The 13985-nt window shown below is 39.2% G+C and overlaps 1 protein-coding gene across 1 annotated transcript in view; it reads left to right on the top strand.

The window, feature by feature from the left end:
• Positions 1 to 13985, top strand: part of CPD (carboxypeptidase D) — a 626198-nt gene that overhangs the window by 492330 nt on the left and 119883 nt on the right. Inside the window, exon 13 of the mRNA XM_078680013.1 lies at positions 1318 to 1513. Coding sequence (XP_078536139.1) covers positions 1318 to 1513 — 196 coding nt within the window. The remainder of the gene's footprint in view (positions 1 to 1317; positions 1514 to 13985) is intronic.

Genomic DNA, 13985 nt, shown 5'->3' with positions numbered 1-13985 from the left:
CACTCGCGCTTAGGCACGTAAAACACCACCGAACACGCTATTGTTTCAACTATATGTCACCATCACTACACTTTTGCTGCACTAATTTAAACACCGTTCACTCTGATAAACACACCTCACCAACCCCCACCTGCATGCTACGTTAATAACATTCCCAAAACACGACCTATACACTCAGTGCTATATCTTCTATTGTCCACAGAGCTCCCTGACGAAGGGTACACCACCCGAAATGCATTGGAGCAGTTTTGAAACATGTAATACGTAACAGAAAAAAACGACGTAATATGAATGCATGAAATAAAGATTTCCTACATCATGAAATTAATGATGACATCCAAATAAACTACGACAATCATCTTTATTGTGGAAGCTTGCTTGTTCAAGTATCAAAGGTGTGCCCAAAATACAGGGATGTCACCAAGGTAACATGGTGACACATTAACCGAATTCATTATAGACGTGTGCCAGGACGGACACGCCACCTGTTTGGAGCACCCAACCTTCAAGCACAGATTACTCCAAAATCACAAACAGACTTTGCTAAGCTAGTTGTGCGCCCTCCACCCATTGTTTCTAGACAGTTCTAATTTAGACAGAAACCTAATTTAGACAGAAACTCTTGTTGACCACAAAGGGGTATTAAAGGAACAGTTGTACTGTGAGCCACAACATCCATATTTCCTTCCTGTAGAATGGAGCACACTTAAGATTTATAGGCCAGGTTTCCCCTGGGACTGAAGTAAAATAAAAGATGTTATATCGGTTTTATAGGTGTGGTTGAAAGACGGACACAAATCCTCCCTTTTTCCTTAATGAACATGCTCATTGTTTGTTGAACATGAAAAGAGAAACTGTGATCTATTAACTAATTCTGGAATGTTTGTGTGTGCCATGCATCTGAAGGGAGCAGTTTAACCAAGGTGCTCCACCCTCTACCTTAGTACTCTGGAATAAAAAAGGAGTAACCAGTAGTAGTTTGCAATGTCTTTTCACTTTATCATATATTTAAATAGTTGTTACTCATTACTTAATTGATAATATCTTTTTTCCTGCCCCTGATCCTCAGCAAGACATTCGACGTACACATAGCAGATTGGGATGTTTGAGTTGGGATTTTGCCTAAAAATGGGAAAATAGTTGATTCTACAGTGACTGACAAAACACTATATAGATCAGTGAAGACTGCCTGTGCTTACAGGACTCTCTTCAGCAGTGTCCCTTGCTACAAATTTCATAGCATTCTGCTCACTTCTTAATATTTTTTTCATAGTATTTTTTTGCTGTCATATACATACGTATTTTAATTTTTTTTAGCTTGGGCCAAAGCGTTGAATTCCGGCAGATCTGGTCTTTAGAAATATCCAATAAACCAAATAAGTCTGAGCCTGAAGAGCCCAAGATTCGATTTGTTGCTGGTGTCCATGGAAATGCTCCCGTTGGAACGGAACTTCTTTTAACATTTGCAGAGTTTCTTTGTATGAATTACAGAAAGAGCACTGCTATAACCAAGGTAAGCAAAATTAAAGATTTGTAAATGGTTGTGGAAGAGCTAGTTCAAGAGATCTAGGACTTCGTTTGGTTAAGAACTGCGTCAAGAGACCTAGGAATCTATTTGATAGCACCCTTCTTCATTATTCGGAGATCCCAATGTTTTCAATGAGCTTAACTATGTTTGTGTTTACATTTGTTAAATGTCATCCATTTAATGGAGTAAAGGACGGAGTCAACAGCTTTGAGACTTGAACTGATGATAGTTGAGTGCTCAAGCCCTAAAAATGTTAGCTTCACAAGCCAGTCTGTTGAGATTTATCAGAAAGGCTGCATGGGTCACTCATGTGTACCCCAAAGATTTGAAAATCGTATTGCCTTTGCTACTTCATCTTATATGTTTTACCCCCACCTCGGATACCCAGCTTTACTTTGTGTACAAAGCTCAGTTGAGCTCTTTCTGATACTCTCACAAAATATTTTATTCCACCTCTTTTCTACTTCAGTTTCCTAATCTGACCTGTATATTTAACTGCACTGTTTCTAAATGGATGGAACGAGACTCATGCTTCAATCTTCATCTTTTTTTATAAAACAAAATCTCCCTGGATCCTAGTAGCTTTTAAATGCTGTATTGATTTTTGTCTTTTGTTTTCAATTAATTAGAATGTTTTGTTCATTAGCATCTTTCATCATATTCGGATATAAGCTTGCTATTTTCCCCTATTCAATCAGATTTTTGCTTGTCACTTTTTTTATGTACATTTTTGTAACATTATACATAACATACAAAAAGGAACATAAATGAGACACGCACCTGTATTCTGCCTCCTTCAGGCAGTTTTATGTGTCTCAATATTCTGTTCCGTGTTTACGATTCTGCTTGGATGAATAATGAGTTTGTGCCTTCTTAATAGAAAACTGCATTTTTTCGAAGAGTTTTCTTGGGGGTTAAAGGAGCAGCTTACAGTGATGCTATAAGGCAAGTGTTCCCCACGACCAGCACTCTTGTCAGAGCAGGAACAGCCTTGCTTTCTATGCTGTTCATCGCAGGTTTATAACATTTGATGCATCTTGCAAATGTTGTCCCTTGGGTAAGAGGGCTGCTATTCTGAAGCAAGGGTACATTTGTATACTTTTCACTTTTATTTTTTTTAATAGATTTTCTTTGGGCTTCTGTCCACCCTACTCCTACCTGGGTCCTTAATTCCTGAGCTTGATGTAGTATTTATCATTAACTGGGTTGTTTACTAGTTGTGTTGGTGTTATAGAAGTGTAAAACGGAAAATACTCAACAACAATAACAAAAACATTTCCCTGCCTGCTTAGTGCTCCAGTACTTACTAAGTTAGCCACTGAAGCAATGCCATGGTTACTGTTGAAGTTAAATCCCATAAAAGCCTTTATCCAGGAAGGAATAGGTTATATATAATGTATACACACTTCCGTTATGCAGTTTATTTAATCGTAAAAACACTCATCAGGCCATTGCAAGCCTGGATTCCTCCCCATTGAATTGTTATTCATGCCCAGGTTGCTGCTAATCTGTACAAATCCATTATCAGAACTAGGGCTGTAAGCTTAGTGTCAGTATACCGGAATTGTAGTTTATCTTATATGGGCATTAAGGATGCAAGTAATAACATAAGTCAAAAGAGCACCTACAAAAGGTGTGCTTGCCTCATTGTGAAATGGTTATTTTTTTTAATAGTTTTTCAAAAGAAAGAAGATAGGACTGGTTGATAAATTGGACCTGGTACAGATGGGATGATGGTTGCTGCTGAAAGAAGTTTATTGTAGGTTAAGAGTTTGAAATCTAGTCAAATGTATGTTTTTGTTTCCATTACATTGTGTTTGTGCTTATTGTCAGACCTCTGTTCTTGTAGGTGCTTCCCTCAGTGGCAGTCTTTAACCCCTTCGACGCTCATGACGAGCTCAGCTCGTCATGGAGTTTCCATTGACTTCAATGGAAATTACATGGAAGAACATCAGGGAGCTTAGCATCCAAGTGGTTAAGTCCACTGAGCAATCTATGATAGTGGATCAAAGCCTTTCTTATTTGCAATCAATCACTTCAGTAAAAAAGTTCGTTAATCTCCCCATCAAACAAAACCACTTACACCTTTCCCTCCGTACATTTTCTCATAGAACTGTCCACTAAAAGCTGTTGGGTAATAAAAATTATAAAATTGACTGATCCCCTCTTGACATATTTGACTTTCCAGCGAGGCCACAGTACATGGTGTACGAAAATACACCAAGGACATAGAAACTTAAATGTTAGCTGTGGACCTCAGAATGTATTGTGACATTTAGTAGACTTGCAAGGAAAGCATGGCTTTAGGCTTACATGTGTACCCGTACTCCTGCAGCTTTCAAACCTGCAGGCCTACCCGTCAAAATAAACCTTTTGATAGTAGGGAAACCTCACTTTTAAATATTAATTAAGTCACCCTTAAATAGGCCTTGTCGCCCAAAGATGGGATTAGTGGTATAAGAAGTTAATAAATACATGAACCTACATTAACTCTCCTCTGAAAGGTATTCTAACTGTTAGTGCTGTAGCTTACAGAAAAAGCGATAGTACAATTAATGTGTTACTCACTTATCTTGGGTTTGGAATAAGCTACAGAGGTGGTTCAACCGCTGTTTTCATAGATTTTTTTAAAAACATTTACTTATGAGGTTATGTTAATCTCTAACAGTAAGATATCAATCCTCAAAGAATTTTGTGTGATTTATTCATTAACACCCATTTAAGCCTTCCACATGTACAATCGCATTTTTAATGCAGTACATGACTAATTGCTGGAGTACCAGCCTTTATACTAGATCGGTCTCATGGGGCAGGGCAGGGGGCAATTACCTTGGGGTACTGTTCTAATAGTTAATAGAAATCCAATTCAAAGTTGAATGTTTGATAAATATAGGAAAATACAATTTTAAAAAGTTATACTTTCCTGCCTAAAGCTCCAGCAGGCTAAGTAATTAATATTGGCCTGCCTCCAGCTGGCCTGTCAATGCTGCTTTAATGAGGTGTGAAATACTGCTCTCTGAGATTATGGCTTGGGTCGGGCAGGATGGCTTAGGGAGGAGCATGTGGGGGAAGAAATGTGACCCCTCTTAACCCCTTCCATGCTCATGACGAGCTGAGCTCGTCATGACCACACCCGTTTTTATTGCTGTCCAGCTCAGCAGGGGAAACTCTCTAGCATTGATGAGGTTAACCCAAGCAGGCAGTTTAGGAGTGTCCTGGAACTTCTCCAATTTGAAAGGGGCCATAGGGACACCTGTAATTTATAGTTTAGTGATAAGGATTGATTAATTTTTTTGATCACTGGCAATCACTCAGGGTAGCACTTCAAACTATTATTCTTTTCCCCACTGTGCCACCCCAGTTTGATCACAGCGAAATACAAATCAGTGCTGACCAAGCTCCAACGGGAAGAGTCCAATTGGTACTTCTAGGCCAGGTTCTCCCTACACCGGAGCAAAAGCAACCCAGGACCGGCTTTGCCCTGATTGGAAGTGAATGGTGCTCAACTTTAGACATGCAATCAGAAAAAAAACCAAGGTGCTACCCACTTCCTTTGCAAAATATACAACTCAAACCGTGCAGGCATCCCCAGTATTGGGCAGTCCTGTGTCAAATATAAAATGCATCTGCTCCTTTAAGCAATAACACCTCGAAATAGAATGTACGCTTTTCATGTCAGTCAATCAATCAGTCAATTTGTATAGCGCGCTACTCACCCGGAGGGTCTCAAGGCGCTTGGGGGAGAGGGGTCCGTTACTGCTCGAACAGCCAGGTCTTGAGTTGCTTCCTGAAGGAGAGGTGGTCTTGGGTCAGACGGAGGTGGATGGGGAGGGAGTTCCAAGTCTTGGCCGCCAGGTAGGAGAAGAATCTACCTCCCATGGTGGCTCTTTGAATGCGTGGAACAGTGGCGAGGGCGTGGCTGGTCGATCGTAGCTGCCGGGTGAGAGTGTAGAAGGTCAGGCGGTTGTTGAGGTACCTGGGGCCCTGGTCGTGGAGGGCCTTGTGTGCGTGGGTGAGGAGTCGGAACGTGATTCTCTTGCTGACGGGGAGCCAGTGCAGGTCTTTCAGGTGTCAGGAGATGTGGCTGTGTCGGGGGATGTCCAGGATGAGTCGTGCGGAGGCGTTTTGGATGCGTTGGAGTCTTTTCTGCAGTTTGGCTGTGGTTCCGGTGTAGAGGGTGTTTCCGTAGTCCAGTCGGCTGGTGATGAGAGCCTGGGTGACCGTCTTCCTGGTTTCGGTGGGGATCCATCGGAAGATCTTTCGGAGCATGCGTAGGATGTTGAAACATGATGATGAGACGGCGTTGACTTGTCTGGTCATCGAGAGGGAGTAGGCCAGGATGAAGCCCAGGTTGCGGTGTGGTCCGTTGGTTTGGGTGCGCTGCCCAGGGCAGGGGGCCACCAGGAGTCGTCCCAGGCAGAGGGTGATGATCCATGTCTGGGCCATTCTACAAAATGAAAAATATTTATATCATACTGGACTGGATTCATCTGGATTAATTTACAGTTACACCACCAAAAAGGCAACAACACTGGCGACGGAAGGCCGGGTAGAAGGGGGGTGGAGGAGATGGCCTGCAAACACATACATTCTTATGGGGAGCAGCAACAGAACAAAATAAAAAGTTTCTCCAAGTGCAAGCTTTGGAATGATACTGGGCAAGGAAGCAGATACAAACATAGCCTTTTGGGTTGTTTAGGCAGAAAACATTTTCTGCAAGACTCCATACACTTTAATGTAAAAAGTTGTATTTGATATAAACAAGAAAGGCTGAACATATTGATGTTTGGCATTTTTAAATTGCAGATCTCATGTGACCTGGATCCCACTCTCCTTTCCTTGTATCTAGTGAAGTTATATTCTCACACAAATTATATATTGTCATGAGCAAATGACCACATTTTCAGTTGAATGTAGAACGTGTAATAGTTAATAGTGTACATGCTCATGATAATCCTTTCATGATTTTGAAAATCTAACAATTTAGATCATAGGAGGCTACATTTGTAATCTGGATTTGTATAAAAATATCCCTTCAAATATAATCATTGTGTCTTTGATTCTGTTTTTATAGTGAGGAATTCAGTAAGGTTTTACGGGTGACTTAAAATAACTTCCACCCCTAGTCCAGGGGTGTTTTACTTTTAAAAATATCATTTGTTTACAGCCAGGAAACAGAATATAACAAAGTAACAGTTTTTGGTGCTCTAAACCTAGTAAACTGGTTAGTAGTTACAAGTAACCATTTCTTCTAAATAGTTAGATGGAAACAAGTGGCAAGCAGTAAAAGCTGTCTAGACAAAGGCCACATGATACGGCAACTAGAAATATTTACTTTGAGTCTTTACGTTCAGTCTCAAAAGTCTTATCCTTCAGAGATGGAAATTTAAGTGGAAGAATGGCTACATTTATACATTTTTAGCTTGATAAACATTTTAAAAGGTGTAACTCTATCCATCCATCAATATGACTACTTCTCTGAATCAAGTTTTCTCTCCAATTAACAGGCTGATTCTCATGAAAAAATAAACCTTCTATTCATTTTTTAAAAACTAATTTTATTGACCTTTTCCAACATAAGAACAAATGGCGTATGCATCCTGTTGATGTATAAAACAGCATCTCAAGTTGTCTTAGTAGGAATGTCACAGATCATCAAATGCACACGCCATTCTGCATCATTTAGGTCTGTTTAACAGTCCTAGTATACAAATCTTGGGATTATGATCTATTTGCAAGCATACAAATGTGAATCATTATGGAAGATCTGGTTATCCAGAGTTCACATTTGAAATGTACTTCTAGTATTTATTATGAAAGATGACAAGTATTTCAGGATTCTCTGGGATGGGTTTCATTGCCTCTTACAGATAAACTCTGGTTTGTAAGACTTCATTTGTCTAACAAGAGGTTGCCATGCCATTCAAAAAGACAACTCTTCAGTGAACATTTGTGAATAGCGAAAGAAAACTGCCAGGTTTCTGACAAATAAACTCCAAAGAGATGCACAGGTGTGTAAGCTTTTGTTAGTATTGATTGAGAAAAGAGAAACTATTTTCAAGCCCCCAGAAAAATGCTGGTTTTGTTAAATTTTATAAAACCAATATAGTTGTAATGGATTTGAATGAGGATAGATGTATACATGTTTTCATATTATAGGTATTTCAATTTTGACAGAAGATGTGGCAAGTGCTCTTGATGCTTCTTTGCAGGGGTAGGATGACAAATGGTAATGTGAAAGTTGAAAACCATTGTGGTTGGATGGTTTCATCCCATATTTTATCAGACGTTATCACATTACGGGAATTTTTAAAGAATTTTCACCATTTGATTAGGCCGTCCTGAAGGTGTGTTTATTGTATTGCTGACACTGCAAGGAAAATTGAGGATTTTGTACACTATACACTATACCTTCCTTAAAAACAGATGTTCGGGGTGTCTGCTGAGGCAAGTTAAATATAGTTCTTAGAAAAGGGTACGGTTTAAGTGTCTTGCTGGTGCTTGTAAGGCCTGGGTGGCTATAGTACAAGAAAAAAGTCTCCCTCTAGACCTATATTCTTTTTCACTGATTTAGCATGAATTCAAAACGTGATCTAAAAATCTATGATAACAAAGTGCTCAGACAATTTACAAATTTTTTTATTTAATTTCTTTTATCAAAAACTTTTCATCATAATTCTCTTTTTTCCCATTTTCACTGTATATAATCAACTCAACACATTATAATCCAGACGATTGTATAATCACATACCAGTGGAAAATTACAATGGAATAATAACTAATGGGCATCCCCAGGTAGAGAAACAAATAAACAACTCACACACTCTCATTCATACAATACTCTTACACTCCCTATACATCCTCCACACTATTTCATACATTTGGGAAGCCAGCTATAGAATGGCATAGTAGTCTTGGTGACTAAATGCAACAACTGCATATAGCAGGATCTAAAAGGCAATGTCCTTTTAGATCCTGCTATATGCAATTGTTGTATTTGGTCACCAAGACTACTATGCCATTTCCACTGGTTTGTGATTATACAATAGTCTGCATTATAATGTGTTTAGTTGATTATATACAGTAGTAAAAAGAATGATGAAAACGTTTTTGATAAAAGAAATGAAATAAACATTAAAAATATATATTTTTGTAAATTGTCTGAGCACTTTATCAATAATTTTTAGTTCACGTTTTGAATTTGTGCTAAATCACTGAAAAGGAATATAGGTCTAGAGGGAGACTTTTTTCTTGTTGTGTCATATTTTCCCCTCTTCTCCCTGACCTTTTATGTATTTTTAGAGGGGGTCCCTAATACATTGCATAGCATTCTGGGTGGCTATACTAAAATTGCAGGGCCTGGGGAGATTGAATTTTTATACAACAATTTTGAATAATCCAAATCTATCCGCAATATTTAATGACTACTGTATGCAAGTAGGCATTTGGCAGGTAAAGAGAAACTGGGTGCTTTGTTTTCCTAATCCGGCCTTGTTTCTTTCGACGAGCTAAAGTTAATGTATCGTATTAGTAATAAGGAATTTTTCAAGTATCTGCAAGTTAGAGAGTACCTTCAGCGGAAAGTGGGAGGCCCCAGTGGCTTTGACAAGATTGTGTTGGTTGATAGTTTAATAACACAGAACCCCATCTGCATTGGGACACTTTATCAGATGCTGAACAATGAAATGAAAGATGATTCGGGTAAACAGTGTGTTAAGTGGCAGAATAAGCTGACGATTACTAAAAATTAATTTGCAAAGGCTCTTAGCTTGTCTCAAACTGTCTTATTGTCTGCTAATTTACAAGTGCAGTTTTTTATGTATTCTACGCCTGCAAGAATAGCAAAATGGAGTTCAGGGAAGGGAACTAGGTGTCCGCGCTGTTCCACTGATTGTGCTGACATTTTGTCATATGTTTGCAACATGTCCATCTTTAAATTCCATCAAGAATTAAATACAAAAAAACCGTCTTAGCAAATTAAATATGAAAGTCTTAATGAATCCAAAATTAATTCTATTGGGCATTATTGATGAGAATTTGAATCCAGATATGGATTACTTTCTTGTTGTTGCAATGACGGTTTTGAGACTTCTAATTGCCTCAGCATGGCTTGACCCGCAGCCTTCTCAATTTCAACATTGGCTTGCCCATCTACTAGATATCTCCAATTTGGAGAGAGTGATCAATTGCAGAAAAGGTGCTAAAGCAAAGAAAAATTGATAGTTAATATGGGCACCGTTATTAGGATTGGTAAAGTGATGGTGTTAGTAAAGATAGGAGGCTTTATAATATTTACTTATTTTTCTTAAGTGGCATCTTTTCTTAATTCTGCACTTCGCACTTTAAATAATGGTCTGATGTTTACAGCTGTGTTTTTATCTTGGTCAATTTAACATTAAAAAATTATTTTTATAAGAAGTCTATTGCCGATGGTTTCTAGCGCTGTCCCCAAAAATCCCTACTACTGCTTTGTGATAGTATTTGTAAAGACAGGAAGCATTGCCAATATTTTTGCATTTTTAGCTTTGCCTTTTTCCTTTTTCTGCATGATGCACTTTATTAACAGTCTGATGTATATATATCTGCACTTGTTACCAATGGTTTTTATTCCAGTTTCTTGTTTATATCGTGATGATAATATTATGTACAGTTTCTCTGATAATGATTAAAAAAAATATATTCCAAATTTGTAATAGCAATAAAGTTCATAATCATATTACAAATAGATGAAATACTGATTTAATTAACTTGGTATGTGTCTAAAGTGCTTTACCTAGAGTGCAAAATGTGAGATCATAAATATAGAAAGCCACAAGAGTTCATAAATGCAACCAACTCTATATACCTATGTGCACATCCATGAAAAAATAGGATCCAAAGTTGTTTTTCAAATGACTATGTTCAACATATCCTGTATTATGACAGTGTCTAGTCCACAAATATCTATAAATTGCTTCCACGATTAAGACAAGTGTGGGCTTACTATCTATCCATAATCTTGGCATACAGAATCTTACCATCAAGACTGCTACAAATATAATTCCCACATATTTGGAGGGAATTTTAGGTGAAAATCCAGGTATTAGCTGATTTGTAGAGGAATTGTGAGAAATATTTAGGAAATGACTACTCTCCTGGAGAACTTAACCCAGTATGCCTAAATCTTTAAACACCAAATAAATTAGTTGTGGCTGGGGTAACACCGAAAAGCTAGAGAATCATTATGACAATCCCACACAGGAAGCATTTATGTATTACAATATACATCTTAAATAAATTTGAAGCAATCGTAAAATGTCCGATTAGTAAGAATTTTTATGACCTACAATTATGCTCTTAGATATTTTGACTTCAGTAAATATTTCACCACGTCCATCTTCTATTGTCCAAGTCGGAAGCTGCAAAAGACTTACAGCCCTGCATGGTTGCTTATATAGCCAAATAAAATTGAACCAAAAGATCTCAACCATGTGGAAAAACAATATTGGTAAGAGTAAGAACGTAGCATAAAAATAATTTTCATAATATTATGCATATTGTAATATTATACCTTCCTATGATCCCCAGTGGGAGTCTGCTCCATTTTTGCAGACGTGGTTGAAGATGCTTATAGTGCTTCATACTTTAACTTGAACCTCTCCTCGATTTGAGTGGATATTTTGACACACAGATTTTTTGCTGTGAAGATATGAGAATAAAAAGAAAAAATGTACAATTCTGTAGAAAATGAATCCGAACCAGCTGTGTTGCCTCAATATAAATCTAAACTAGCATTTCTTACTTTTTGTTTTGTAACAGGTGTTTCTAAAATTTGACACCTCACCACTGTTACACGTGCATTATTAATTGTTCCTATGTAGTTAACAACTGTTGGTAGCAAGGCAATCATTTTGATGCAAATTGGCGTAATATTAAAGAAAGATATCAGAATAACCTCTTTATCCTAACTTGCGTTCCTTGAGTATCAGTGACCTCTACATAATTGTAGTGATCTATGTTCAAAACATTTAAGAAGATTATCATGCAACCGTATTTCATAGTTTTTTTAGAAGAATTCTGGTAGATAATACAAAGTACATAGCTTTTCTTGACTAGATTCCAGAGTATTGTTCTATAGAAAGTGCGTATGTTTGATTTCTAAGGTAATTAAAGATGACCTTAGTTGTTCTGTTTTAAGTCTAGTAATTTTATCCCTTGAAATTGTAAAAGTGAGGGTTGCCCCTCTAATTGCTTTCAGACAGTCCCATGCCATGGCAGGGGAGGTAGAATGATCATTTAGTAATAAAGCAATCGTTATAATTTTTGTCATGCACACCTGATGGCGCTATAAGGAGATTTCTCTCTGTCTGTTTGAGGTATCGGAGGTAAAATCAAATATCTGTTGGATATATTTAATACTAAAGGATTGAGGTCATGAACTGCCGGTGGGCCTAACTGAACGGATACATATATGGGCAAAGGTTTTGTTTCATCAGAAAAACATTTCTCTTTGAGCATGATTTATAGCATGCAGAATAACATTCCAAACCAGGCTTAAAGGGTTGGGAGATATGCCACCCAGCCACTAGACTGAATGAAACCATAATGTACTGTAGAACAGCTTGTGAGTGTTCCCTTCAGAATACAAAGTCAGAACCAATCTTTATCAAGTTGAATAGTTACATTCAAATTGGCTTAAAAGACCAGGGTACCTTCCCAAGTAACAAGTTCCTCTAATTCCTGGAAAATGCCAGCGCCATTAGTATTTGGTACATACCCTTGACCAATAATATAACCCCTGTGGCTGTTCCTTCTTGCGTTTTAGTTCCCATTATGGTGGGAGAGAAGTAATAGGTTCATCTCCCCCAGACCCAGATACTAGGACCCAATCCCCACCGGTGTTCGAAGAACCATTTCTGCCCTCTGAAGTAATATTGGCCATTAGACATCTGACCCCTAGGAAGGCAGCTGGCCCGGACGGGATACCAGGGGGCCTTCTTTTGAACGATCCTGATGCCTGGGCCAGACTCATTGCCTTAATAATATATATATATATAAAGGAGTTTGTAGAGCGCCTGGTGACGCCATCCCGGCGTATCCCCGCGCTGTGGAGAGAGTAATAGAAGAGGAGCGACCGGCCTAAAGGGTGAACAGATGTGTTTTTAAAAGTTTCCTAAAAATTGTTTGTCTTGGCTAACCTAATTTCAATTGGGAGGGTGTTCCATTGGTTGGCTGCTAACACACGAAAGGAGCGGCCTCCCATTCTGGCCTTTTTTATACGAGGAACTTTAAGAAGACCCATGCCCATAGAGCGAAGTGCTCTGTGGGGCTGGTAGGGGATGGCTAGATCCTTCAGATATTCAGGGGCTTTCATCGAGGTTATCCTATAGCAAATTAGAAGTGCTTTAAATAGGATCCTTTTTTTTATAGGAAGCCAGTGAAGGGCAGCCAAAGTAGGCTTGGATGCCGTTCTTTTGGGGAGTCTGAGAACTAGCCGTGCTGCCGTGTTTTGAAGCACCTGGAGCCTTCTCATGTTCTTTTCAGTTGTCCCCAGTAGTAGCACGTTAGCGTAGTCAATGCGGGAGGTGACTAATGCTTGGGTCATGGTGCGTCGGGCCTTTAAAGGCAGAAGGTCCAGAGTGCGGTTTAAGGTCTTCATTACCCCAAAGCATTTCCCTACTATTTTGTCAACGTGACTCTCAAAAGAGAGTTTGGGATCAACCCAGACCCCCAGGTTCTTAGCCTCCTTGCAAGGGATAGGTAGAGGGCCCAGACAAGGTGGCCACCATTCCTGAGTCCAGCTAGCATCATTACCCCCTATCACTAAAACCTCAGTTTTTGAGCCATTGAGCTTCAGGCAATGTTGGTTCATCCAGCCTGCAAGCTCCTGCATGCAGGTTTTAAAGTTGGCCGCTGCTAAAGTGGGTGTCTGTGATAGGGAGATGAGCAGTTGAGTGTCATCGGCATAAGATACTAATTTTATGCCGTACAACTGGACCACATCTGCCAACGGAGCCATATAAAGGTTGAACAGGGTGGGGCTCAGGGCAGAGCCCTGAGGCACCCCCTGTTCTAAGGCTATGCTGTTTGAGAGAAACATGCCTCTCTGAACCTGAAAACTGCGGTCAGAGAGGAAAGCTTTAAGCCATCCCAATGCCGCCTTGGTGACCCCAGCACTGCTCAGACACTGTAGCAAGATGGAATGTGCCACAGTGTCAAATGCAGCGCTGAGGTCCAGCATAATAAGTGCCATTGTGTTACCTTCATCTGCTCCAATCCGCAGAGTTTCGGTCGCTCTCAGGAGGGCAGTCTCAGTCGAATAATTCTTCCGGAAACCAGATTGGGAGCTGTGAAATGCTTTATTAGATTCTAAGTGATCCATGAGTTGTGTGTTGGCTAATTTTTCGATCACTTTCGCAAGGTAAGGTAGGAGGGAGATGGGTCGTAAGTTCTCCAGTATGTCCTGGCTTACATTGGG

Source organism: Lissotriton helveticus, chromosome 3_1 (assembly GCF_964261635.1).
Source record: "Lissotriton helveticus chromosome 3_1, aLisHel1.1, whole genome shotgun sequence".
Classification (NCBI taxonomy): domain Eukaryota; kingdom Metazoa; phylum Chordata; class Amphibia; order Caudata; family Salamandridae; genus Lissotriton; species Lissotriton helveticus.
The sequence above is the reverse complement of the archived record's forward strand: the minus strand, read 5'-3'. Positions and strand labels throughout refer to the sequence as shown.